The sequence below is a fragment of the Channa argus genome, chromosome 5, assembly GCF_033026475.1.
Source record: "Channa argus isolate prfri chromosome 5, Channa argus male v1.0, whole genome shotgun sequence".
In the NCBI taxonomy this organism is placed as follows: domain Eukaryota; kingdom Metazoa; phylum Chordata; class Actinopteri; order Anabantiformes; family Channidae; genus Channa; species Channa argus.
The window spans coordinates 9,110,775-9,137,739 of NC_090201.1; the positions used below are offsets into that span (position 1 = coordinate 9,110,775).

The following is a 26,965-nucleotide window of genomic DNA, read 5'->3' on the forward strand; positions in this document are numbered from 1 at the left end:
CACAATATACAGAAAAGCAAAAGAGAAGGAGTCTTACAAGAGAATGGTGCAAGAACGACCTACTGCAATACACTGTTGCCCTAAGTTGGAAAAAAATATTTTTTACCTCTTGTCATGAAACTATTATGACAATGTGATTTATTCTTGATAGATAAAGTGCATATCTTCTCAGAACCTTATTCATCGATCTTTTCCAAACATATCACAGGGAAAATATAACCACAAATAACCTTTACTAAAAGGAGGAATGTTTGTGAAAACAAAATTATTCCAACTTTATGGGCAACATTCTATATTGCTGTTGCTCTTTGATTACAAAACCATAAGATTTTTCCTTATATTAAATACAAATCTACATTTTTACTTAACCTTTGCATGATAAAGTATACTTTATTATACGTGTTAGATTTACCATGCACACACGTTTCATACTGCAACTTTGATGAGGTAAATTGCATCTCAGTTACTAAATAACTAAATTGTGAGAGGATTTAATCAGATCACCTTCTATGCTTTCAGTAACCACATGACATTAATTGCACAGAATACACTGCAACCAAACCAGAGCTGTATTGTCAATATACTTTCACTATTAGTCTCTGACAAAGAACAGGTATTGGCAGCACTTTGTAAGATAGTATAGTACAATATAATGTAACCAGACTAAATGATAGAATCATCATTGTAATTACTTATAACTGCATTACTGCATTGCCTACATGCTGCAGCTGCTTTCCTTTAACTGAAGATTTAAAGTGGTAACAAACCTTATTATGTTGTTTCTTTCCTGAATATAAATATTAAATATGTGTTAGAATTTGAAAGTGAAATTGCCTACCTTAAAAACTGTTACAGGCCATTGACTGTGTACTAAGAAAATGTATCTCCACAAGATTAATATCAAATTACGTCTGAGAAGAAGAACAGGTAGATAATAATGCACAGCTGCAGATAATTATGTAAAAAAACTATGAAAAAAAAATACATTAATTAACAATATACCCTCGAATACTGAAAAATTGCATTTCGGCTTACCCCGTGAGTTCAGGGTCGCCACAGCGGATGTTGATTTGGCACAGTTTTTACACTGGATTCCCTTCCTGACGCAACCCTCCCCAATTTCTACCAGACTTGGACTGGCACTGCACAGCTGGGGAGGGGAATGGGCTGTTAGGGGTTCAGCGTCTTGCCCAGGGACACTTCGACATATAGCCTGGGCCGGGGATGGACCCATTCACTCTGTGGTCCACTCTGTGGACGACTGCCTTTACCAACTGAGCTACAGCCGCCCCCCTTGAAAGTCTAAGGGCTCTATTTTCATTAAACAAGGTGCAGTCCAAATGCAGTCCTAACCTCTCTTGGTAAAGGCATAACAGCATCAACCTTTTTGTTATGTTTGTGACCGCCAGTGTTGGCACGCAGAGGGCACAGCGAGGCGCAACCAGGCACTATGTGGCAGACAGGCAGGATACATTATTAATCACAGGAATACATTACGAACGGTTGGAGTCACAATGGTTTCTCTCATCTTTTTTAAGAGCAGCAAGGTAGAGAGGCTGAGGACTGGGAAAGAAAGTTCATCTCTATGAACAGGAAAATTAATAAATAAATGTAAATGTAATAAATGGAAACCTTTATCAATATGCAAGCAAAGAAAGAATTAACAGCCAGCTGAGCTGTATTAGTGCAGCAGGTGCTAAATTATTGCTGGCTGGATATAGTGTACAATTAGTTAGTGCACATTAAAAATTCATTACACTCATCTTTTCTACCGCATATAGATGGGCAAGCAGCCATTTATGCATTTAATGTACAATAAACATAATTTATAGATTAATCATGTAATCTGGCTCTTATGCTGTATATTTAAACTAACAAACAGACTGTTCCAGCCTTGTTGTCATGTGATTTAGAGATTATTCTGATGCGATAATAAAACAAGTGAATTTTATCTACTGAAATTATGGATTTGTTCCTGCCTCAGCATGCACTATCACCCTGTTTTAATTAAGGTTCATGGTACGCACTCTGACATTCGCTGTGCACTGAGGTCTGTCAGCCCCCGTACAGCCGCAGCTTCTATTTAATAACAGGTCAGATAATGTGACTGTGTAGACATGTAAATAATGAGGTCATGCTGCTGTGCCAAAATAACTCACAACTTCTCAGTCAATACAGGGACTGCAAATGAAACACACGCAATTTCTTGTTGTTGTCTGATAAATACATGTCTACAAAGAAAAGATCCAAGGTTGTTCTGCAGAACCCTGGGTCAAATTATTAAATTCTAAGTATGATATTGTTGGTAATTTTTCTTACTGTAATTTTTTCATGGGCATTATTTTCATGGATACTTTAGAGTTCATGAAAAAGCACAGCAATTTGAAAGAGGTCACACTTGACCTAGTTTTTTTTCTTTTTCTTTTTAGATGTCTCAGTGGGCCAGTGCCAATTGATGGCATGATATTATCCAAAATGAGCACCAAAATTGCACTTCACCACTAAAAAGCATAAATCTAGACTAGGCCACACTTCTTCTTCGACACTAGCACAATCAAGTTCCAAGTTCACCCAGCGCCAGGAAAATTGCAAAAGCAGGCGCAGCCTGAAAAATACAGACTTGTGCTGAGGAAAATCGCACCTACATTTGAGTGAGAGCTGTTAATGTCCATTTCATTGGAAAATAAAGCCCAATGTCAACCTCCAATGAGAAGCAATCACATTCACTGTCCCATGAGCATTTGCAGCTGAGTACTGTAGGTTACATTACAACTACCACTATTGCTAGTACTACTAATTGTATAACCACCTATCATTTTAAGAAGTAATGGCGCATGTACTCTCTTTGACTACAGTTTTAAATATAGTAAGAAAGAGTTGCAACACAAGAGAAAAATCAAAAGAGAAGGTGGAAAAGGACAACATTTAAAGGTAAGTTGCTTTACCTGGCCCAGAGCAAAACGATGCAATCACAGCCAGTATACAGGCATAACTGACATAGGGAATCCATGATGCCCTATCCTGAAACAAGAGAGAGAGAGAAAGAGGGAGATGATATTTTGAACCACAAATTGTTTTGTCAGCAACTCAGTCCTAAGAAGAAGAATTACCGCAAATATAATTAAGGCAATTAATTAACTTGCATCCTCTTGTTGTTTTTGTTTTATTAACATATATCACAACATTATCAGTATATTTAAATCACAAGAATCACCTAAGATACTGTAATGCTAAATAATTCTTAAAAGGTGTTATAATATGAATGCACAAAATATTATTATAATATTGTAAATAAATACATTTCAATCAGTCCAGGTGATGTAATATTACCCAGTGCTGATTTGTACGTGCTAGACAGTAATGTATAGAGCACTGATGTTCAAAGTGATGCCTCATCACTTAAAGAGCAGAATGTGGTCACCAAAGAAAAGGAAGAGTGGCTTACCTGGAAATTGAGGCACAGTGTGAGTAGGCTGAAGAACACAGCCATGGCAGCAAAGCCGAAGATGAGGAGGGGTTTCCTCCCAATTCGTTCTATTACCAAGCCCTAGGAACAAGACAAAAAAAAAAGTGTAATTGGAATTTCAAGTGGTTTCTGATCCATTGCTGAGTGATTATACACCTTGGAAGGCTTGCTAGTTTTGACAACCCATTGTATGTCCTGTTCCTGTTTTTCCAGTAGTCAAATCACTCTAAACTAAATCTTAACAAGTGGATTTTGGTCGGACTGTAGGATTAGGCCCCTTCTACCATACAGGAACTGTTAGGGCCGTACTGGCCCTTAGAAAGGGTTCATGGTAAATCATAGTGGATTTTGTACCTCTTATTTTACATATATTTGCTTTCTCAAATTAACCTAATGTAAACATTGAATTTTTTCACGTCAAATACTGCCAAACATTAGCAGCGTCACTGGGCACTAGTCTTTAATAAACAAAAAGTAAAAAACAAAACAAAACAAATAAAACACTAACAAGTGGTGATCACTGCCCACTCATGTTCTTCCTATGAAAAATAATACAGTACCTGTGTATTTTTTTTTTTTCGAGGGCCTTGCCAATACAGCAATATGAAGCTAAATTCTGGAGGGAGGGGGGCATAAATCAGTCAAACCAGTGATGACCAGTTACACTATCTTAAAACCAAAGGAAAATCATTGATGGCAGATGTTGCTAGTGTTAGCAACAGGGTTTTTACAATTTCACAGCCTAGAAAGAAATATGTCTTTTAAATAAGGCTTTTCCATTAAATATAAGCTTTGGACCTGAAAGTCCAAGTCACAAGAAGGAAAACCAGTGATTTGTTTACAGAAGAGGCGGTATGTTACAAATATTTCATTAACGGTTTAAGCCACCAACAGATTTTGCTGAAAAAAGTCGACAAGAAAATGACCTATAAATAATGCATCATGAAAAAGCATAACAATTCCACTCAGGACACTTTCTCCTATGGTTTGTGGAAGCCATGCAGGACAGAAGATCGAGGCCTGGCTCTATCAGAGCCACCTTCAAGTCCAAAATGAGCACCAATCAAAGCCCCAGCCACACCTGCAGGCATTCCTTTGCATGGTGTCAGAGCCTTAAATTATTCATGGCACAATCCTTAACTAAGCAAGCCAGTGGGATTTCATGAGGTTGTGGAAAAGGTCACTAGTATTTGTACAGTATGCATTCGTGTACTGGGGCTGCTGTGCAGAGGCCTGGTGTTAAAGATAACATGCAGTGTTTTCTATTTACTGTAGGTTTATTACGGGTGGGAACCATTGGCAAACTTTTATTTACTTATTTCTCTGCTTCCATTAAATTTGTGAAAATGTGTCAAGACATCAAAAGTTTATCAATTTTGATATGAAAGTAAAATAGCTCAAAGTGTTTTAATTTAAAGTGTAATGAAGGAAAAGGGCGCAGTCATCTGCCCCGTTGAAGCCGCCATGGAGGAAGACAAGAGGACGTCTATTTGCTGCAGTGGTAGCACCAAAGCAAAATATTGTCCAAAAAAACGCACAGATGCTGGTTCTCATTGCTCCACAAGGGTTCACTGAAGTCTTTTAAATGGCTGCAGTGGTGTTGCTGAGTCTTGTTGGTGGATTTGTTAATGTCAGTTTCGTGCTCTGCTTCACTAATGTTAGTCTGGTGGTTACTTTACTTTTCTGCTATTTTAAAATAAGGTGGTATTAACTTTTCCACACACATACACACCCACAAGTCAACCGCCAAAATAATGAATATAATTTGTTCATATTAAAACCAGCATGTGCTGTTAATGTCGTTGCTGATCGATGAATGATGAATTCTCTGTATGTATGAGTCTATATCATACAGAGCTAGGACAGGTGCGACAATCTGTTGACTGTACATCAGTCCCTTTAGGAATTCAAGATGTTGCGATCATAACGATTAATTCAACCAATTCTCTGTGAATTCTGTATGAACGTGAAACATTTTAAAGAAACTGTTGTGAAACCAGGCATATTACGTTGCAACGTTCACAACAAGGTGATGGAAATCCTGGGGGGCTTGGGCAGTATATGTATCTTGCCATTTACATGTAAGACCTGCTAGACAACAAAATGTGTGAATCCCTAACACTTTTATTAAGGTGTTCACTTCTCCGTGTACTTGAGGTGATGATGATGAATTTGCCTCAGTAGCATTGAGTGGGGGTTTTACAGTAAGCTACCAGTGTTTCATGATAATGTGGTACATCCTAACACAGGGTTCTCTGAGCTTCAGCTAAAGTCAATGTCCATCAATAACACATAAAACATGAATGTGTTTGCAGGGGTTTTACATTTTTACTCAAACAACACAATGATTTAACAATGGAGCTGGTCTAAATGGCTGCTTTCATGTGAAAAGGCCCAATATCCCACTTTTTGGCAGACTCGCTGGAGGTCAGACCAATGACTTCAGCCCCTCATGGTTGGCAGGACTAAAATGCCTCGTCATTATTTGTCACATCAAAAGTCAGATGAGCCGTTAATAACAACTGGCTCTTTACGAACCTGTAGGAGAGGCTTTAAATAAAGATAACTAAAAGCAAAAAAGCATTGCCAATGAAGATGTGGATGTTTCATTTTATCCCAATTTATGTTTGGAGGGCACTGACAGGCAACGCTGTAGAAGGATGCCCCTGCCCACCCTCTGAAAGCGAGAAGACTTTTTGTAAACCTTTATCAAGCAAGCAAGCAAAGATAGAATTAACAGCCAGCTGAACTGTTTTAGTGCAGCAGGTGCTAAATCATGGCTGGATATAATTTACAATTAGTTAGTGCACATTGAAAAAATGATTATTCTCATCTTTCCCACTGCACATAGATGTGCCAGCTGTGATTGTTTCATTTTATCCCAATTCAAGTGAGGAGGGCACTGATAGGCAAAGCTGCAGAAGGATGCCCCTGCACACACTCTGTAGGTCCACAAATACGGAAGCGCAAAGACTTTTTAGAACGAGTGCAGAGTTGCCAGCAACCAGTCCACAAGTCAAACTGCTGGTAGTTACTTAATAAAAAAGTAAACTAGGAGAGTAAAAGTGAAAGCATTTCTCACTGTCAAACTTAGAACAGCACTATTGTGCACTGTATATTATTATCGTTTTGTGACCTTGACCTTTGACCTTTAACAACCAAACTCCAAACTCTAATCAGTTCATCAGCAGGATGTCCATTCAATTCTTTGCATTCATTATCTTAATCAGTTATCCTGATACGGGTGGAAGGGCGGCTGGAGCATATCCCAGGTATCATTGGACGAAAGGCATGATCCACCCTAGACTGCTCCAGTCCATCTTAGGGCCAACACAGAGCGACATACACAGACAGACTACCATGCTATCACCTTGTTGCCCAACTGGATGTTCCTGGCAATTTTAAAGAAATTGTTCAAGCTTGACTCCAGAGACAAGATTTAAACAGTTGGAAGGATGGACAACACAAACCATAATGCCTCTGGATACAGCTGCCACTGGCATGGAGGTATAAAATGCACTATTTATAAAGGAAATAACATAAAGACCATTAAACAAATACAGTAAATGTGAACCACAAAATGTACTGAGGTTATATACATGAACTAAAAAATATAGTGGCAATTCTGGACAATAAAAACAGCAAGAAGAACAGCTCCTTTGTTTGTTTGACCGAACAGCATAAAGTGAACCAGGCAAAACAGTATCTGTTAGAGCTGCACAAGAACAGTATCATGGACTTGGAAAAAACATAAACATTCCTTTAATGCTTCTTTCAGTGTTTGGCAGATTTATAGTCTGTGAACCTGACAGTCAAATTTTGGGGTTGCATACGAACATCCATATGGTCCGTTCCAACCCTTACAAACCTAGGTAGGTGGCAATATTTAGGTCACGGACACTACAGGAGATTTGTTGATGTGAAGAGCAAAAATTGCCCTTTGGACTTCCATGGCATAGGCAGCTGATGTAGCAGGTAATCATGTAGCATTCATTTATACATGCATACTGTGTTCTTATTCTTTAAACTTCCATCCAATAAATGATGACAGATGAAGAGAAATTACTTTAAGATGCAAACAGATGGTCTGTTTTTGTACTCTATGATGATTTGTTTGAATCAATTTGTCTAAAGGCAAGGCAGGTGTGTGGTGAGATGGTGACACGTGAATGATTTAATGTGGAGTAGCACACACTGCACAGACACTGTGCAGTGTGCGTCTGTGTCTGTACACGTTTGTGGTAACCAGCTGTATAATGACAAGTGTGCTGCCGTGAAAGGGAGATGGCCCAATGGGGCACTAGAAAATGGGGGCAGGAGGTCAGGGAATAGCATTCTGCTTTAGGTAATCAGACTGTGCCATTTGTCTGTCTTTCTTCTCAGAATGGAGTTATAATAGCTGCGTTAGGATCTAAATATAAAAACAAAAGAGAATAGCAGAGTAGCACAGTAAAACAGAGCTTAAGAAGAGGTACAATCCATCAAACTATCCATCATCTGTACAGGTTCATAGGGGGCTGGAGCCTATCCCAGCTGTCATTGGGCGAGAGGCGGGGTACACCCTGAACAGGTCACCAGTCTATCTCAAGGCCAACACAGAAAAAGACACGCAGACATAAAATCTTTTGCAGTCACATTCTCACCTCAATTTAGAGTGACCAATTAACATAACATGTATGTCTTTGGACTGTGGGAGAAAACCGGAGTATCCGTAAGAAACCCACGGAAGCGCAGAGAGAACATGCACACAACTCCACAAAGAAAACTGCAGGCAGCAGCTGTAAAAATTACAAGACATGCTTATTGTTAAATGCTTACAAAGCCAATGAAAATAGGACACAAAGGAACCTTCTTAACTAACCCAGCTTGTGTGATATCACATCATTAAAGCAGAGACATGAGCACAATGTGGAGGTGCAACTTGTGAACAGAGTGAAATTTGACCTTTTACCTTCACTTGGCTATGGATGGTATGAGACTCACAAGAAATATTAAGTGAGAGAGAAGAAAGTAAACACATGCAAAAAGCATGTTAAGTTTGAATTTTAGTTTGGTCCAAAATGTTATTTGCAGTATACACTTTACACTGCTGGGGCATCACGACTCAGCAAAACCACGGTGCAATTTCCTGCAGTTTTCTAACATTCTTTCTAAAAATGATAAATTTTGTCTGTGACCTTTCTCGGTCCACAGGTGTTCACATCCCTGATAAATACAGTCATTCGATAAAAAGGCTGTACTGACTCATACATCCATCCCATCATCTACACCCATTAATTTTGTTCTCTATCACTGCAGCCCATGGCAGCATGGATCACAGAGGTTGGATGAATGACTAAAATGTTGGGGTTGCAGATTGGCTGTTGATTTTTGTTGTTGTTGTTGTTGTTGTTTGTATAAACCTTTCCTCCATTAATTTTATTTTGTTTTTTATTTTTTCATACAAATGTTTGGGCAAGTTTCCACCTACTCCTTAGGGATTTATTTTAGTAAGTTGCAACCTGTGGGAGCACAGAAAACACAGCATTTGAAGTGCTCCTACTGTACGCTCTGCCTAAAAAATGTAATCAATATTCTGATACACTGCGCTCTCCATCCATGTCATGTCTGATCCTTTGGTGCAGCCGAATGTCTCTAAATGTGGTGACCAATGGCACCTGAAGCAAAGCCAGCAGGAAGAATCAGAAGAAATATATAATCACTAAATGATGTGGGCTGGCTTTTAATGAGGTCAGTTGTCCTTTACTCAACTTTATGCTATTATGTTCTGATAACACAGAGAAGTGGTAGGGTTGTACAGTACTAATTCAAAGTGTCCAAATAGCTTGGAACAAGGAACTGATGCCCTTGTGTTGAAGGTGCAAAATTGCCACAAGCAAAGATAAGATTCTCTTAATAAACTGACAACACAAAGTGTTAAAATACCTTGGGAAGAGATTGCACATTTGAACGTTCTGGTACAAGGACAAACATTGCCTGTATGCACTGTAAAATGACGTGGTACTCTGAGTATGTAAGAACTGAATCTCTTTTCTATGCAGTATGGTTTGTTTATATCAGTCACATTCTGTTAATGTTGTTTGTTAAGTATGGTGCATTTAATTTAAAACATTTTATAATATGTCCCAAAACGGTCTCATTGTATCACCACATTTGATACGAGACAGATTCTACTGTCTTGTCTACAATTATGGAGCAATCTTGATTTCCCAATACAGCAACACCAGGCAAAATTGTCTTCTGGGTGCAGCCGGTGCCTGGGTACTCCCAAAACTCATTAACACCAAACAACAGAATCTGAAAAAAGATTTTCGGTGTTTACAGGAAAGGTCACATTTGGCAGACAGACTGCTCGTGCGTATACTGAGTTTTCCATGGTGGTGGTTTGTTCCCTTACTTCATGTAAGAAATGACTGGCCGCTATATTTTGGCAGGTCTGTAAAGGCATTGCTAATGGAATAAACATAGAGCCACAGCCAAATACACTCTGTGGTTCATTAAGTTTGTCATATTAATAGGGACATATCCCAGGATTTAAGGATTAAATCCTACGTTTGAAATGTCTGCCTCCCAAATGAAAAAAGTTACATTTTAAAGTGTGGTGTAGACATTGAGTTGAATATCCTAAATATTTAAACCTCCTGAAACCGCAAATATAATGAATCTTTCTTTTGATCTTTAAAAGTCTCTCTGATTGTGAACATGAGGCTCATGCAAATAGTCTCAGTTGAACTGACGATGAAATTTTAAGGTCTGAAAAACACTTGTCACTTCTCCAAAGGTAAAATGTCAAATATCCAGCTTTTTCCTCAAACGTAAATTAATTCTATCTTGTTTCTATGTCTTTCCTGACAGTGGCTGAGATACAGCAACAAAAACAAAGCTCTGTTATATAAAAAAATGGGGCAATGTACAGTATACTTTGAAGCTTTATATTCCTAAAGCTCCTTGGATTATCAATATTTAGTGGTTGAATATTTCTATATTGATTATATTTATGTTATCATCAGTTATAGGACATGCCATTAGGTTTTTTCAATGTACACGAGGCCTACTAAAACTCACAATCCACGCCAGAGTATTTGTTTAATTAATTCACTTCAGTTTAGTTTCACAACCCATTTAATTTTTAATAGTGTTCAACTGCTGTGTGAAGTTAAACAGTTATGGGGCTTCACACAAACGCGGGGTTCAATACAGGTTGTCAGGGTTGAATTGGCTGTGGCTGATGGGTAGATGCTACATGCCTTGAGGGAGATCTCAGATCTGCTGGTGTTTGAAGTTAGACACGTGGCAGCTAAGTCACTCAGAGGGGTCTTCTCACTGCTGCAGATCAAAGATCATCTTTAATGTTCTCATGCTGAGAGAAATCACAAAAATAGAAGCTACAAACAGGCCATTGACACACCAGTTAAATTAGGAGAGATTAGGAGTGTATTTCCCGCTGCATTTTCTCCGTATGCTCGTAGTAAATTGTTGGAGATTTTTGGCCAAATGTAAGAATCCACAGAGTTCGGTTTTAGCTTCCACAGTTCATTTCTCTTGTTGCTTAAGGTTTTGAAGAACAGAGAGGATTTACTGAGTTAACAGTTGAGTCATTTATTTTAGATGTATTTTGGAACCAGATGAGAAAGCAGAACAAAGACATTGTGTTGTTTCAGTTACAGTGCAGAGACTTGCAAATGTGGAAAGGAAGATGAAAGAGCTACTAAGGAATCCATATCAAATGGATTGGACAATGAAATAAAGCTACTGTAACTGATATATTTAACAGTGAATCGTGAAAAAACTTGATCATAGTGCAAATGCACAGTGAGAATCATCACCAAGCTCGATGCTGATTCATTTCCTCTACAGAGCTTTATATCGTCTTGCTTTAATTTCATAACCTGCAACTTTAGGGTTTTGTTTCAGTCTCACTTCTCACTCTTACTACACCAGCAGTTTTCACTGAAAAGGCTTTAATCAACTCACTCCCACTCCACTTAGCAAACAGATAAAGTCACTATCTGGAGAACAAAGTAAAGTATTATAGCTGAACAACCAGACAGTTATATGTGAAGGGGAATTAAAGAGAACTAAAAGGAGAGAGCATCTTGAAGCTGCATTTGTGAGATTGCATGTCAGCATATACACAATTATTGGAAGAATTATATTAGATCTGGAAAGTGTTTGCTAACCATGTCAACTTTGTAGTCCCTGGTTCCTTTGACAAAAAGCATATAGGTGTTTTCTCATTGGCATTTGAATTACTGCAGAAAAAAGTATGAACAAATAATCTTCCCAGCTGAACACCAATTTGATCATTTTAGAAGCATAGATCCAAGCACCAGAAGTAAAAAGCTGTTGTTAAGCTATAAACAAACTACACCAAAGCTTTGTGCAAACAACAGACCTTATTTTAGCCATCTAATCAAAAAGTCATTCATAAATGCTTGCTTGCTCATTTCTGGGTTTTAGCACTAATTCCAACAGAGCTCTATATAATGGTGATATGTAGGTAGCTGTCTCCAGGTAGCCAAAAAATCTACTAAGGAAAGTTTAAGGCGATTCACCTTTGTTGCTTTAGACTCCTCATATTGCTTGTTTAGAGTGAGAGGGGAGTCAGTAACATAACTGTAAATATTAAATATTGCAGACTGAACTGAATGCTGTGCACAAATTATAGTAGTTGTGAGGTTTGTGTGTGACCAGTTAAGCCAGACAGGTACAAATTAATAAACATTTCCTTCCACTACCTTATGCGACTATTAGGAGTCATTTAGTTTTTAGATAAACAGCTGGTGGTGCTATTTTTCCAAACAGGTGGCACAATGAGAAGATGATGCATTTAGATGACATAATTAAATGTGTTTCCTATGCTCTGAGTGGCATTTTGCTATCATCAATAAACTAAAAGTTTCACTTTAGGCAAATGTAAAAACTTTTTCTGACATTTAGAGATAAACTTTTTTGTTTAACTTTTTTATTTTTTCATTGGACTTATGGAAAATCTGCATAAAAACCCCAGGATGGGAAGCTCTCACATACTTAGAGTTTTTATTAGTGTGTTGTGTGCAGTGATCTGGTCAAATAAATAATCTCATAATTTTCAGGTATACAGATACAAAATAACAGAGTCCAAGTAATTACTCATCTGAACTGTTCAATGTAAAGTCATTTAGAGTCAAATCTCCTGCCAGCAATGTACTCCTGATGACAGCCGTGCCTTTTCACATCAAGTAAGCAGAAAATGTCTGAGCAGCCTCTATTCAAAGATTCCTGCACATCAACAAGGTTTGATTATGAACATTAGAATTATGTCTGGGCAACTAAATTAATGGTTAAAGAGAATTTTACTGTCACTTTATAGCTGGGCTTTTCCAAGATGAAGGTAAATGTCACTACCCTCAGGCTTTTCACATTTCATGTCAACTACTTTATATATATATATATATATATATATTTTTGTTTGTTTGTTTTTTACAGTTGTGTAGTTTACACTGTACACAGTGGTTTTGTGCAGAGGGTAGGTATGGCTCATCAAATTAGGGAGACCAGTCAGAAAGATTAGCATAAACAAAAACTATAAATACTGCAAATACATATACATTTAAATCAGTCTTTGACTTTTATGAAAAATAAAAGTTAAAGACTGACATAAAACATACCTTCCTAGTTACTTCTTACTCCAAAAATGGCAAATGATCAGATCCTTTAACTATCCAGAACCATCAGAAGTGTTTGGGTGATTAAAAGAAGAAGTGCTTACCGAGACAATAGCAGCCAACGTCTCTATAAGCCCGGTGCTCAGTGTGATGTAGGGGAGAACATTGCTGGGAAAGCCTGCTTCCTGAAGGATCCCGTTAGTGTAGTACCAGATCTGTGAGACAATAAATACAGTGCTCTTAGATATACACCTGCTGGCCACTTTATTACACCTGCTCAGCTGCTTGTTAACACAACTATCTAATCAGCCAATCACATAGCAGCAACTCAATGCATTAAGATATGTAAACGTGATCAATAGGATCTGCTAAAATTTTAAAAAGAGCATCAGTAAGGGGAAGAAAGGTGATTTAAGTGACTTTAAACACGGCTTGCTTGTTGGTAACAGACAGGCTGTTCAGAATATTAAAGAAACTGATGATCTACTTTGATATTTACAGCGCAGCCATCTGTAGGGTTTACAGAGAACGGTCTGAAAAAGAGAAAATATTCAGTGAGCGGCAGTTCTCTGTATGAAAATGCTCTGTTGATGCCAGAGGTCAGAGGAAAATGGCCAGACTAGTTTGAGCTGATAGAAAGGCAACAGTAACGGGAATAACCGCTTGTTTCCACTAAATTATGCAGAAGAGTATCTCTGAATGCACAACATGTCAAACTTTGAAGCAGAACGGCAGCAGAAGCAAGGACCACACCAGGTGGCACTACTGTGAGCTAAGAACAGGAAACTGAGGCTACAAATCACAAGGGCTCACTAAAATTAGAAGATTAGAAGATTTAAAAACATTGCCTGGTGCGATGAGGCTCTATTTCTCCGGTGACGTTCAGATGAGGGTCAGAAATTGGCGTAAACAACATCCAAACTGCCTTGTAGTAAGAGTTCAGGCAGGTGGTGGTGGTGGTGTAATGGTGTGGAGAATATTTTCTTGGTTCACTTTGAGCCCTTAGTATAGACTGAGCACGGTTTAAATGCCACAGCCTACTAGAAAAATCCCCATCTTCTGATGGCTACATCAAGCAGGATAACACACCATCTCACAAATTCAAAATCATGTCAAAAAGTTTTAAGTAAGACAATGAGTTTACTGTTTTCAATAGAGCAGGTTTGAGATGACGTGGAATGGGACTTTCGCATAATGGATATGCTGCCGACAAATCTGCAGCAACTGTGTGATGCTATCATGTCAATAAGGACCAACATCTCCACGGAATGATTCCAGCACCTTGTTGAATATATGTCATAAAGAAATAAGGGCAGTTCTGAATGCTGCACTGGACTTTGAGTGCTTGCGACACACAGACAACATATGTAAAGGAACTCATCTAAATGTTCTGATGTTTTGTTTTTGTTTAGTTTTATTATCATTTAGAAACACATTTAAATCAGTCGGACTAACTTTGTATAATGCCCAGCCCTGTGGGTAGAGTGTAACAATTTAATTTACCATTTTAAAATCAGAAATAGACCAAGAAGGTTGCAAGTTCTTTCATAGGTTATGGCCTTTCTGTGTAGAGTTTGCATGCTCTCCCCGTGCTTGCATGGGTTTCTGGATTCCTCCCACAGTCCAAAGACATGCGTGTTAGGTTAACTGGTGACTCTAAAATTGCCCATAGGTTTGAATGTGAGTGTGAATAGTTGTTTGTCCGTGTATGTGTCTCTGTAACCTTGAGATAGACTGTCCAGCTGTTCCCCACCTTTCGCCCCATTACAGATGGGATAGACAGATAACAATGAAAATACAGATATGAGCATTAATGTCAGAAATTGTGAGTTATGACAAGCTGAAGCAATGACACTGTGGCACTGGTGGCAGGAATATTTCTAAGCTGTCAAGTTTATATCAGCACTCAGAGTTTCAAAGCAGCACAATAAGCGGCTGAGACATAACCAAGTAATTTTCAGACTGTAGTATTTACTATAATAATGTGACTGGTCTGATGGTAATGGGTGATATTATACTACGACAGTCATAATAGAGACCGCTCCAGAGTTAAGTAAAATATGTTCCTCTTTTCTACAAATGTATGTAAATGAAGTCATATCTATGATAATTCAAAAGAGCTTTTTGATTTTTTTCTTACTACTGAAAAGTCAATCATTCTGTCAAATCCAAAATGTAATCATGCATGAATGAGTACAAATATTAGTTTTTATCACCCTGAATAGGAAAATTTGCATAAGCCAACAATCTATCTGCACATTTTGCATAGAGCTTATGTCAAAGAAAAGTATTTTTTACTATTTAATTCATGTTTTAAAATGATCACTTTTGATTGCATCCTTCTTAAAGTTTGAAACTAAATTTGCCACTTTTTAAAGTTGCTTTTCTTAAAATTTTAATAATCTTATTTTTTTCTTGTTTCTTGGTGATTGTGGATGGCAGCAATAAGCAGCCTCTCTTCCCTTCATGCAGAGGTGTTCCTGGCATCCACAGGCTTAGGAAAAAAGGAGTAGGTCTAAAAATTGGACAACAGTCATTTCCACCCACGTACTGCATTGCAATACAGCAGGTGGACAATGTTAAACATCTCAGAGAAAATGCACATGACAGAATCCCCCACAATGGCTTCTTTGTCTCCATGGTTCTCGTGAGACAGAGACACCAAGTGATGCTTTTGGATAACCTTTCATATGTTATTATTAATACTATTATATTCATATAACATTTACTTAAGGATAATATAATTTAAAAATTTTACTTATTTTACTTTATTTTTTTATTTATTGTCTGTGTATGCACAGACCAAAGGGAATACTGTTTGTAGTGCACTGATACACCTGATCCACTGACAAGTGGGACTGTAACAATATTTTTTTTGGTCACTAACAGGACAGGAATAAGACAGAACACCCCAGAATTACTGCAGTTAACTGCTAGTCATATTTCTTGTCTGTTTTTTGCGGCCCCTCCTTCCCAACCCACCCAACACACATGCGGTTGGTGATTTGCAAAGTATTGTGTTATATGTGCAAAAAACTGCGACACCACTGAGAAAGTGGCCGTTTTAATTGCCATCATGTTTTTTCTTATTTTAAATGAATAACTGATTTTTTTAAACTTTGTCCCAATTATGACAGACTATGAGATCACATAAGAGTAGAATGCCACTGAAAAACAGGGAAAAGTGAAAAAACAGCTGCAGCTTACAGCATTGAGGCCACAGAGCTGATAGCAGGCCATGGTGATGATGATGGTGATGAGCTGCCAGCGAACAGCTGGGTTCTTCAGCAGCTGTAACACGGAGACAGTGTGGAGGTTTTCCTGAGCCCGTGCCTCCGCGTGGACCTCTTCCAGCTCCTGGGACACATCCTTTTTCCCCAAAAACCTCTGAAAGGCTGACACAAAAACATGCACATAACCACAGTGTTAAAAATATCCATTATAAAAACATTATTAAACAACAGCATTGGGGTGAGATCAGGGAACTCGAGGGTTAATTTAACATTTGGAAATGTTTGATAATTTAAACAAAATTTGACTGACCAGAAGCTAACGTTAGCAAGTAGCTTGTTTCTGTAAACATGCATTGCATTTTTAAGTACTTTCAGCTTGTCACAGCTAATCTTTGAATGGCATTAACCTTAGCAAAATGTCAGGAAATTGCTGCTATATCAAATCACTGCTCCAGTCACGTTCAAAATGTAAATGCTTTATCTGAAAAACAGGGATTTTGAGATTTTAAAAAGGTCAAATGATTTATAACAATTTTGTTGGTCCTTCAGCTGTGTTTTTGTTTAAGGCATCTACTCTAATAAATTTCAGAAATCCTTTAAATTCTGACTTTTCAAGTTCACACACAAAGTTTGTTTGATTATTCGAGTCATTTTGGTACTAGTATATTATTCCCTCAGTCAAAATGACCAAATAAGGCTTTAACATATAGACAGTTTATATTTTCGTGTGCTGAGCTGATCAGGGTTTGTAGCAGTAATTTGCAGCCTGCCCAGTTGATCATTGTTTGAACTTGTGCTGACCTACCTTAGTATGATGGACTGGAGGGAATAAGAGGGTGTAAGTTATTTCTTTCCTCACTTTAATCCTTTCTCCTGTAAGGGTGAATCCCTAGTGTAAGTAAGTCACAGTGGGTTAAGGTTAAGGACATAACCCAAGCAAGCAAAACTCTGTACAACGACAGGGACTAAAAGCAGGTCATTACGATGGGCAAGATGGATGTCATTAAGAGTGGACAGTGACCTTAGAGGAGACAGGAAGGTCTGCCAAACTAAATTGTAGTCCAAGGACTCTAGGGGAGCATAATGGACTTTCTTTTTAAGGTATGAGGATTACATGTGTCTGCACTGTTACACTGCAATACTCAAGACAGGATGTTATTATTGTACAGTGGCAAGAAAAGTAAGTGAACTCACTGGAATTACTTGACACATTTTCAAACCACATAAAATATTGTAATATACCATGCAATCTTTCAGAGTAGGTTGAAAAGGAAATGAAGGAAACCCAAGTGGAGGTGTGGGTTAGAGCTCCTTTCATTTACCATAACCTACTCAAACATCTGAGTTGGTTTTTTTCAAGCAGATATTTGCTAATGTAAACCATGACTTGCAAAACTGAAAGCTCAGAACACTTAAGATGAAGAATTATGGATTTTCATAAAGGTAAAAAGGCTACAATTTCACACCACAGCTTGACCAAATGTCTACAAATTGAAAATAGCTGCAGCACCCAACTAAGATGATTTCAAAGGCACAATGCTCCGGAATCACCTATTTAACATCTCTATGTATGAGCGTGTGTCTGCCACAATATTAGCAGTTTTTATCACTATACATTGTTCATGGGCAGCTTGGTGGTGGAGTGGTTAGTTCTGCCGCCTCACAGATAGACGGCTGCAGGTTTGCGAACATGACCGACCTAGGACTTTCTGTGTGCATGTTCTCCCTGTGCTTGCCTGGATACACCAGGAAATAACAGTGGTTTGCATCAGGGATCCCAGTACGATCCCAGTACTCTTCCAATACAAATGCTGCTGCATGAAAACAGGTGCTACAAAAACAGGCAATATTTGGGAGAAGGAGATGAATTCTGGCCCTGGAGTCATGGAACAGGTTTTCTTTAGCAGCATTCACCATTCTCTCAACTCTGACTAACCTCACTGTCTCTGCTGTTGAGAAGTCCCCCAAGTAGGGATGGTAGTAGCCAACTAAAGAGCAGTGTGTGGTGTTCAAAGTGACTTTCATTCAGCTTTGCTTCCACTTTAGGTTCTTTCACTTTAAAGACATGTAAGTCTTGAAAGTAATCAAAACAATGCATGTGGTTTATCTTTGTCCTTTCAAATCTCATCCAATCTATATTTGTCCTCTTGCTCAACCAACAGTTTAATTTTAGATACTTTACTGTATGTGAGTGTGATCTTGTTAAGATGCAGTGACATTGGAGAAGTAACATGTGGCAAACGCAAAGCTCAAACTGGAAGTGTTTAGAAGTATGTAGGAAAGTGTGATGCAAGATGTGACTTTGATAAATTTCCAGAGTGGCTTGAATTATTTAAGGCCTATGTAATTCAATTTTAAATGGGTACTCTCTGAATGTTCTTTTTAGAACATTCTACAAAAGAAACAACCTAATTGTTTCTTCTTTTCATCAGTAAAAGAATTCTTATGTCATCTTCTACAGTTGTTTTCTATGGTCTTCCAGGCTCCAATTAGTTTATTTGGCCGCACCTAAAGTTTTTGCTATTTCTTAAAGACATGTTTTGATTTTTCAGCATAATGGTGGCTTGTGCACTGACAGTGACATTTCTCTGGACTTCATATTGATCAATCAATGTTGTTTGGCTTACAGACAGTGGCACTGACGAAAGGACAGGGTTAGATGGAGGCAAATGATTTGCTGTGGCGACCCCTGAAAGGAAACAGCTGAAAGGAAAAGAAGAAGTATGTCTAAAAATTGGGTAAGAATTTCAGAAAAATTTTCCTCAACAAAAACTTTAAAGAGCCCAACATCTACTGTATATAACGTCATCAAAAGATTCAGAGAATCAGGAGGAATCTCGCAAGGGATAAGGCCGAAGGTCAAAACTGGATGTGTGTGATTTGCTGGCCCTCAGGTGGCACTGCATTAAACACAGGCATGATTCTCTACTGGACATCACTGCATGGGCTCAGGAACAATTCCAGAAATCACTGTGAACACAGATCACTGTGCAAATCACAAATGTAAGTTAAAATTGTATCATGCAAAGAAGAAGCCATATGTGAACACGATCCAGAAACACTGCCTCCATCACAAAACCCTGGCTTTGCAGGAGAAGAGTCCAGGTGCTGAACTGGGCTGCCTGCAGTCCAGATCTTTCAACAGTAGAAAACATGCGCCGCATCATAAAACAAAAAATCCGACAACAAAAGCCCAGGACTGTTGAGCAGCTAGAATCCTCAGACAAGAATGGGACAACATTCCTCTTCACTTTACAGACAGTTGTTAAAAGAAGAGGGGATGCAAACAGCGACCTCTTCCAACTTTTTTGAGAAGTGTTGCTGAAATCAAACTCAAAATGAGCTAATATTTTCCACAAAGTGAGATTTCTCAGGTGCTTTGGAGATGGGGTTGTAAAAAAAAAAAAACTAAAAAAAATGCCCGGCTGTAGAAGAACTAAAGAGCCAATTATTTCCGAGCCCCTGAAATTGACGGTCTCTGATAAAAGTTCACACTGTAGTCTTGACCAAATCCTCAGAGAAAAGCTGACAGTCTATATGTATGGCATACTTTTATTTTTTCACTCCAAAAGTCTCATAGCACAGTTGTGTCACTGTCCCATTAATTATGGAAGTGACTGTAAAGGCCGAGACACATCAAGTTGTCCATTTTCCTATCAGACAAGCAGAGAACGTGCAGCACTACATGCTCATCAGCTTTAATCTTTGCTGTGTGTTTGTTCTAGAGCCACTTGTTGGCCCAGAACAGTAGTTGGTCTTCATTAGAGCTTTGATGTCGGCTTGATGTGTCAGGGCCTTAAGGGATGCTCGACAACTTTGGGACTGCTTCACTGAGGTGTAAAATCACGTTACTGTGAATGTCAATATGTTGGTATTATTTATAGTTTGTGCACGGTTATTTTCAGACATGCAATTGTTTTGCTTATTAGAAAAATCTTCTCCACACTGTTTTTTAATAAGTGCCTGTAAAAGTGCCATTTGAAAACTAATTCCAACATTGTTCCGCACATGCTGTTAATGTTCACACTTTATTAATGAAGTTAAAATTCAGTGAAGGTACTTGTTCTTCTCTTGATGGAGCTCTTTTATTTTTAGCTCACTTTCTCATTTTGCCATCTGTCTGTGTTTATTGTTGCTCTCACCATATATATAATTCTGGATGAGTCTGATTATCAAATTGGAATCAAGAAAATGTTTTATTCTTTTGACACTAAATACAAAAGGGAGTGAGTCCAAACTCTACTCACACTGTCCCTACCGTATCTATGCTGTTTGTTTGATTTCAAACTCAAACTTTGAATTTTTCTTGAATTTTATTTGATTTCAAACTCAAACTTTGAATTTTTCTTGAATTTTATTTGGTTTTGAAAAAGAACAGTAATGAGTGTGTTTTGATCTAAATGATTTAATTTTCATTTTAATGGCAATAAATCCTATTAACATAACTCAAGCCTTAATCTTAAAATTCAAGCAACGTTACCTCGACATTAACCTCCCATTTATTACTTGAAGGTGTTATATAAATAATGAAGTCTTTCAACCCAGTGAAGGTTCGTTAATCACACGGTAACCTTGTAGATTTCTTTTTCAAAAAGTCTGTCAATCAGGCTGTGTAGTAACTTGTTGTGCCCCATCCCACCACATTCTGCTCATCCCATAACAGGGACATTGAGTGGAGCCCACTGCCCTCCTGCAGAGAAAATGCTACCGTGTCTGTGTATGTGTGTGTGTTCTGTCCGTCTATTTTTTTTTCTTTATTGTTTCATTGTGGCTTTAACAGTACAGTATCAATTTGTATCTATTACCTTAAGTATAGCAAAGAGTAGAGTTTTAATTTATATTGTGATAACACCAATTAAAATTAAGTTTTACTTTTCTATACACAAAATAATTTACACTACAGTCAGAGGAATTTATTTGCCTTTGTCAAGTGGCTCAGCTGAGTAATTACTGAAACAAAACACATTTGCTTGCTCAGTAATAGTTACATGAGCTGTTGGCTGAAATTTTTTCACTAGGAAAGAAAACATTGAACAAGGCACTTGTATATGTACTTCACAACACAGAGAGGTACTTGTTTCATGCATTTGATGTTACACTGTTTTACACTCAACCTTAATATAATTCCAACACTGCGAATTATGTTGTGCCAAATCGCAAAGCATTACAAAGCACTGTGCTCTGTAAAAAGAAATTAAGATTGGAGAGGCAAAGGCTGTGTTGTAGTATTTGATTTATGTTTTGGAGCCAGAAAAATGACATTTAACATTAAAAAATGTAAAAAGAGAATATGTCATGCTTAACAGGTGGTTAATTGCCAAACATTCTAATGTTGTAAATTAAGGCAGCTAAAGAGTGAACTATATCCCACTACAGCAATGTGACAGTGTTTGGTCGCAGTTGTCAGCCTTCCTCAGCCTCAGGTTCTCTAAAAAGGGCCTTGATGTCTAAGGTTTTTGCACAGTATCTTAGCTATTCCTACCACCGCAATCCTCCAGACTGAGAGTTCAGATGTTCTTCTTGGGATCTTTTAGAGCCACTACATTTTAGGGGTCACAGCCCTGAGAGCTCGTGTCATCACTGGGACCACTTTTAGTTCATTTTTTTCTCCAACTTCTTATACTCCTTCTGGATGTTGCTGTTGTTTGGAACACTTCTGCCATCTTCTGTTCCTTCTCCAAAAACTTGGTTATGTCTGCTTGGTGAGCCAGTACCTTCTGTCAGTCTTGATCTTGAAATCGCTGGATCTTTGTCCTATTCCACAATCTTCTAAGGAGTCTCCTTTCTGAACTCAGGAGGGTCCAGCTCATACGTGGTGCAGATATGAGCAAAAGGAATGATAAAACCTACAATGAATTTCTGCCCTAGCCTCGTCATCAGACACTCTTCAGAAATTTTGGCAACATTGTGTTTGGCCATGAATTCAACGTGTTGCTATGTGTTGAATCATACTTTGAAGCAAAATGGTAGACAGGTATGATGTCACAAGCATTCTTATCTTGTCGTTATAATTTTGAAAGTGTTCTTGCATGATTATCATCACCATAAGATGTATTTGAAATACACTATAATATATTGATCAGCAGCAGATGTGTTAGTAACTTCATTATCATTATTGTTATTATTATTGTTGTTGTTTTACCTCTCTGTGCTCCATCTTCATCCCTCCTCTCCATCAGCAGGTAGCGAGGACTCTCTGGGAGGAAGGGCAGCACACACATTTGCAACAGTGCCGGCAGTGCCAGGAAGGAAAACAGGTAGTTCCACCTGGACACCTGCAGTAAAAACATCAACAGCAGCACTACATCAAAACTGCAGACATAGGAAAGCTACACCATTTAGAAATAGGTTAGACAGAATATATGTATCAAATCCTTTGAATAAATGGATGAAAATGTTTAAAACTTTTACCAAGCAGTGAAGATTATCATTTAAATGTAAATTAGTTCATGTGCTTGCAGAAAGATTATCATAGACCTAAAAATAAAAAATATAATAATAAGATTTACAGATTTCAAGTGATGAGTTTCTTTATACATATATTTCCTAGGAAATGCTGCTTTAAATAAATGTTAGCAGGGTATCAGATGTAAAATGCTAATGTAAGCATTAAATAATAACAGTGAAGTGATCAATCACTATGCTAGAAGTTACAAGACTACTTAGTGTCAAAATATTGTGTCTACAGGTTTGTCTTCAGGTATTAAACGTTTTTTTGAAAACCAGACAATGTGTTTACAGTCCCCTCTAAAAGTATTAGTATGGCAAGGTTGATTCTGTATTTCAGTTTTTGCTTTACATTGAAGACACTTTGTCCAAACAGAAAGATTATCAGCTGCATTGTTTATACTGCCTGTGTCACTCGCGCTACAAAAGCATGACTGTATTCATTTAAATGACTATAATTAATAAAAAGATTACCAAGACATGTCCCCCATTAAAATTTTTAAAATGTAAAAAAACCTTTATGGCACTAAGTACACAGGAAAATGTTTTTTAATATTTCTGGATGGAACATGTTTATGAGGATGCTTCTGATTTTGTGCTTTTGACTGATTTTCCCGGACATTGTTTGGAAATCATATGTGAAACAGGCTTTAGTTTTTAACCCATGACTATACCACAACCTTAACCTTGTTTTATTATATTATAACCATGACAACAATCCAGTTACATTAAGTACTGATTTATGATCATTTAGAGAAAACCATGATCTTTGTTCTGAACCTAACCAAACTGTGTCTGTGCCCAAGTTTAACTGTGACAGTAACTACTGTCACATAATCAAAACCACATGTTTATGATTATTTCCATTATAACAATATATTTATTATAAAACTTTAGATTAAAACAGGGACAAATACCAAAAACAGTGGGGAGGTTAGATGAATTGTGACCCCTTTGGCAGTCCACAAATATGACTCATAAATCTGTGATAAATGTGTCTGTTGAAAAGGTGCTAGTCATTATTGTGAAGAAAATTACATTTATATTTTACAATGGTTACAAAGGACAAGTCTCAACACTCAGGACAGTCCCCAACCAGAAACACTTGACGTAATGCTAAATGCAGGGAGATTTACAGGTAGGGGTGTAAGTATAAGGAGAACTTTGGCAGGTAGCTAATGACAGGTAACTGAAGAATGATGATTTGTGGGTTCACACACACACAAATACACACACACATTTTGAACCATGTTCACACTAGTAATCATCAAACAACTGATACTCATTTGCAGTAAACTTAACAAAACAGACTCGTGTTCCAGCAGCCTTGTAGCCTTTTCTCTTGTGAGAAAGCAAAGGATGAAACATATTACTTGCTGAGACAAACAAAATAGAGGAGGCTTCGAATTTCATGGACTGACTGCTGTTGCAGTAGGAGCATCATGAAGCCAGAGAATGGGGTTTGTGTGAGCAGGTACTGTGAGATTTCAGATAGAAGTAACAAGTCCAAGGTAAGATCGAGGTAACAAGTGTCCGGTGGATGATATCTTTAAAAAATAACATCTGATTAGTTTTGATTATTTCATCTAGAGACCACATGCCAAGTAGGAGGTGAATCTTCTCCACACTAATCTGTATTACCTCTGTTACAAGCACAGATGATTGCATATCTTTATGTACACAGTAAAGGGTGCAATGTAATTGGCTGCCACTTGATGGTAGCTGGTTAGAACTTAATCGACTGTATGATGACTGACAGGACATGTGCATTACAAGATGAAACCACATGGAAAATTCTATCAATTCAAAAATGCAAAAGCTTATAGTATAACAATGGCCCTGGCAAAGATTGCATTTTGCTGACTGAGGTAAAAGAGCATTATTTTCCCTTTCAGTCAAGTCTTGTCCCTTTAGCACGCTCTATTACTTGAGAGCTGAAATTAATCTGGAGTTATTGTATGTCTGTAAATGGGACAGACACAGCACAGATTAAATTGTCACAAACTGAAAACCTTGTTGATGAAAACATCACATCTCAGCCCATAGTTGAGACTTGACAGGATCAGAAGAGAAGCCCACCATGCCTCTACCTGTACCAGTGTTATAAATGCTGCGTCCTCTGTAAGCCCTTCCTCATCCTCTATCAGAGGGGCAAATTGACAGATGTGCTGTGACACTTAAAACGTTCAAACAGTGCCTCCTTACTCTGTCGAGCTGCAATACAACTGGGATTGACACCATAAAGAAAATGTGGCCATTGGTTTTATGGGTACACGTAAATGTCTACGAGTTACTTGGATATTTAAGTAACAAATAAAAAAAGCATAATTTCCAACCTCAATTTACTACATGATGGAATATTAAACATACTCAACTAAAAGCTTCTCCCTACGCTTTACCTGTTTTCCCTCTTTTCACTTTACCAAGCAATACAATGTTACAGTTACATTATTTACATTCATGTTCATTCATTTAGTCATTCAAACATCCGAACAGATCCCCACTCTCATAAACTTGGCTCCACAAGGCTTAATAATACATTTTATTTCAGTGACTAATGTTCTATCCCCTCCCTCTTCCCCCTCCTAAATCAAATGCTAAGAAATATTATAAAATACTTTTCTAAAACACATCCAACTTTGCCATCATACCGTACAAAGTTTTCTGGGGTACAGCAGGATAAAAAGCTCATTCACCCTTTGTTTTGTAGTTAATGAGTTAGACATCCTTAGTAATAAAATACATTTCTTAGCTAATGTCATAACAAGTAAGGCCCTGAGATACCTATTGTATCACAAAACAACATATCCCCAAATCCCCTAATAGTAATAATCCTCATTGTTTTATGTAATATGTCCTCAGCTGTTGATACAATGAATATTACTGAGCAAAAAAACAAAACAAAAAAAAAACCTGGGGGGAGTGGCAAATTTTGTTTCTGCCATTGGGGATTTTGATTCCACCCATCTTCTATCCTCCAATGATGGTAAACCACCTATATGGTAATTTTGGAATAAAATCACAGAATCATAACAGAGACTGATTATGTCATCCTCCTCAGATTTCCAATTTTGTTGCTTACCATTTGTCATCCTTTGTCGTAAAATAATGAGGCAGGTATGTAGTGGTAGTTCCCAAAGATTGTTCCTTTATATGCTTTCGTTAGAAAATATTTTAATTACAAGTACCCAAAACCCAAACTCTGCATCTTGTTTCCCTGTACCTACAAGTATGTGCAATGTAGGTAGTATTATTACAAAAAGGTACAGTGTACAGTGTGAGCTGTAATCTTAGGCGTTACCAGCTCTTTTCCAACCCTATTTGTCCCACTGATAAAACCCTGAACCATTTGTTAAACCTGCCACTTTGCACTGCAGTCATCTCTAATGAGTGTCTGCATTAATGCACTGTAGAATAATTTGCATCTATCCAGTGTTTGTTATATTTCTAGGAAAAAGCAGGACTGTCAGAATGAGTGAGTATGTACTTTCAACTTGTGCTCTCAGCAAACAACATCACAGTTTTTTTATGTTAATCTTAATTCTGTTACAAGCTTCTGTGGCTTTCAATTTAACTTTGCTAACCTTACTGATGTATTCGGATAGATCGATCATTCCTGTCCTTCTGTGGGGTTTAATCTGTTTACATCAAAAGTAGCATTAGGACTCATAAGTGTCTCTAACATTAGTGTCTGGTATAACACATGCTGCTAAATATCAAAGAGCTGAAAGCAAATAGACACACAGCATACTCTAGGCAGATATTAAACTAAATTACTTTGGTGTCTTGTCTAATGGTAAATGTGCAACAACCATCTAAAATGAATTGTACTACTGTGACAGCCCAAACATATTATTTTGCACATTTTGATAGCCCTCTGAAGCAATCGGCAGGTGTGATTGAGGATACAGAGTACAGATAAGGGCCTGATAAGACCAATAAATCAAACCTTACTGATGCAGGCTGTGTTTGAAGCATGATGATGAATCCAATGTCTCATGGGATTTCAGTGACAGACTGGCTAAAAGCCTGCTCCAGCTGTAATGCTGAAATAAACATGTTTCCCTAGTGGGTAAAGGTCAGTGTATAGGCATGAAGGTTGGAGCAATTATCATTTGTCAAAGCTTATCACCATTTTGCACCCACAAGTGACATCTTCGACAAGCTTCCAT

The 26,965-nt window shown here is 37.8% G+C and overlaps 1 protein-coding gene across 4 annotated transcripts in view; it reads right to left on the minus strand.

Annotated features, from left to right (window-relative positions):
- The window catches only part of slc2a9l2 (solute carrier family 2 member 9, like 2), a 75,417-nt gene that overhangs the window by 27,307 nt on the left and 21,145 nt on the right, over positions 1–26,965 (minus strand). For all 4 annotated transcript variants that reach the window (XM_067504588.1, XM_067504586.1, XM_067504587.1 and 1 more), the window contains exons 7-11: positions 22,489–22,621; positions 16,321–16,508; positions 13,218–13,328; positions 3,446–3,547; positions 2,946–3,021 (exon numbers count right to left, since the gene is read on the minus strand). In XM_067504588.1, the coding sequence (XP_067360689.1) occupies positions 2,946–3,021; positions 3,446–3,547; positions 13,218–13,328; positions 16,321–16,508; positions 22,489–22,621 (610 nt within the window). The remainder of the gene's footprint in view (positions 1–2,945; positions 3,022–3,445; positions 3,548–13,217; positions 13,329–16,320; positions 16,509–22,488; positions 22,622–26,965) is intronic.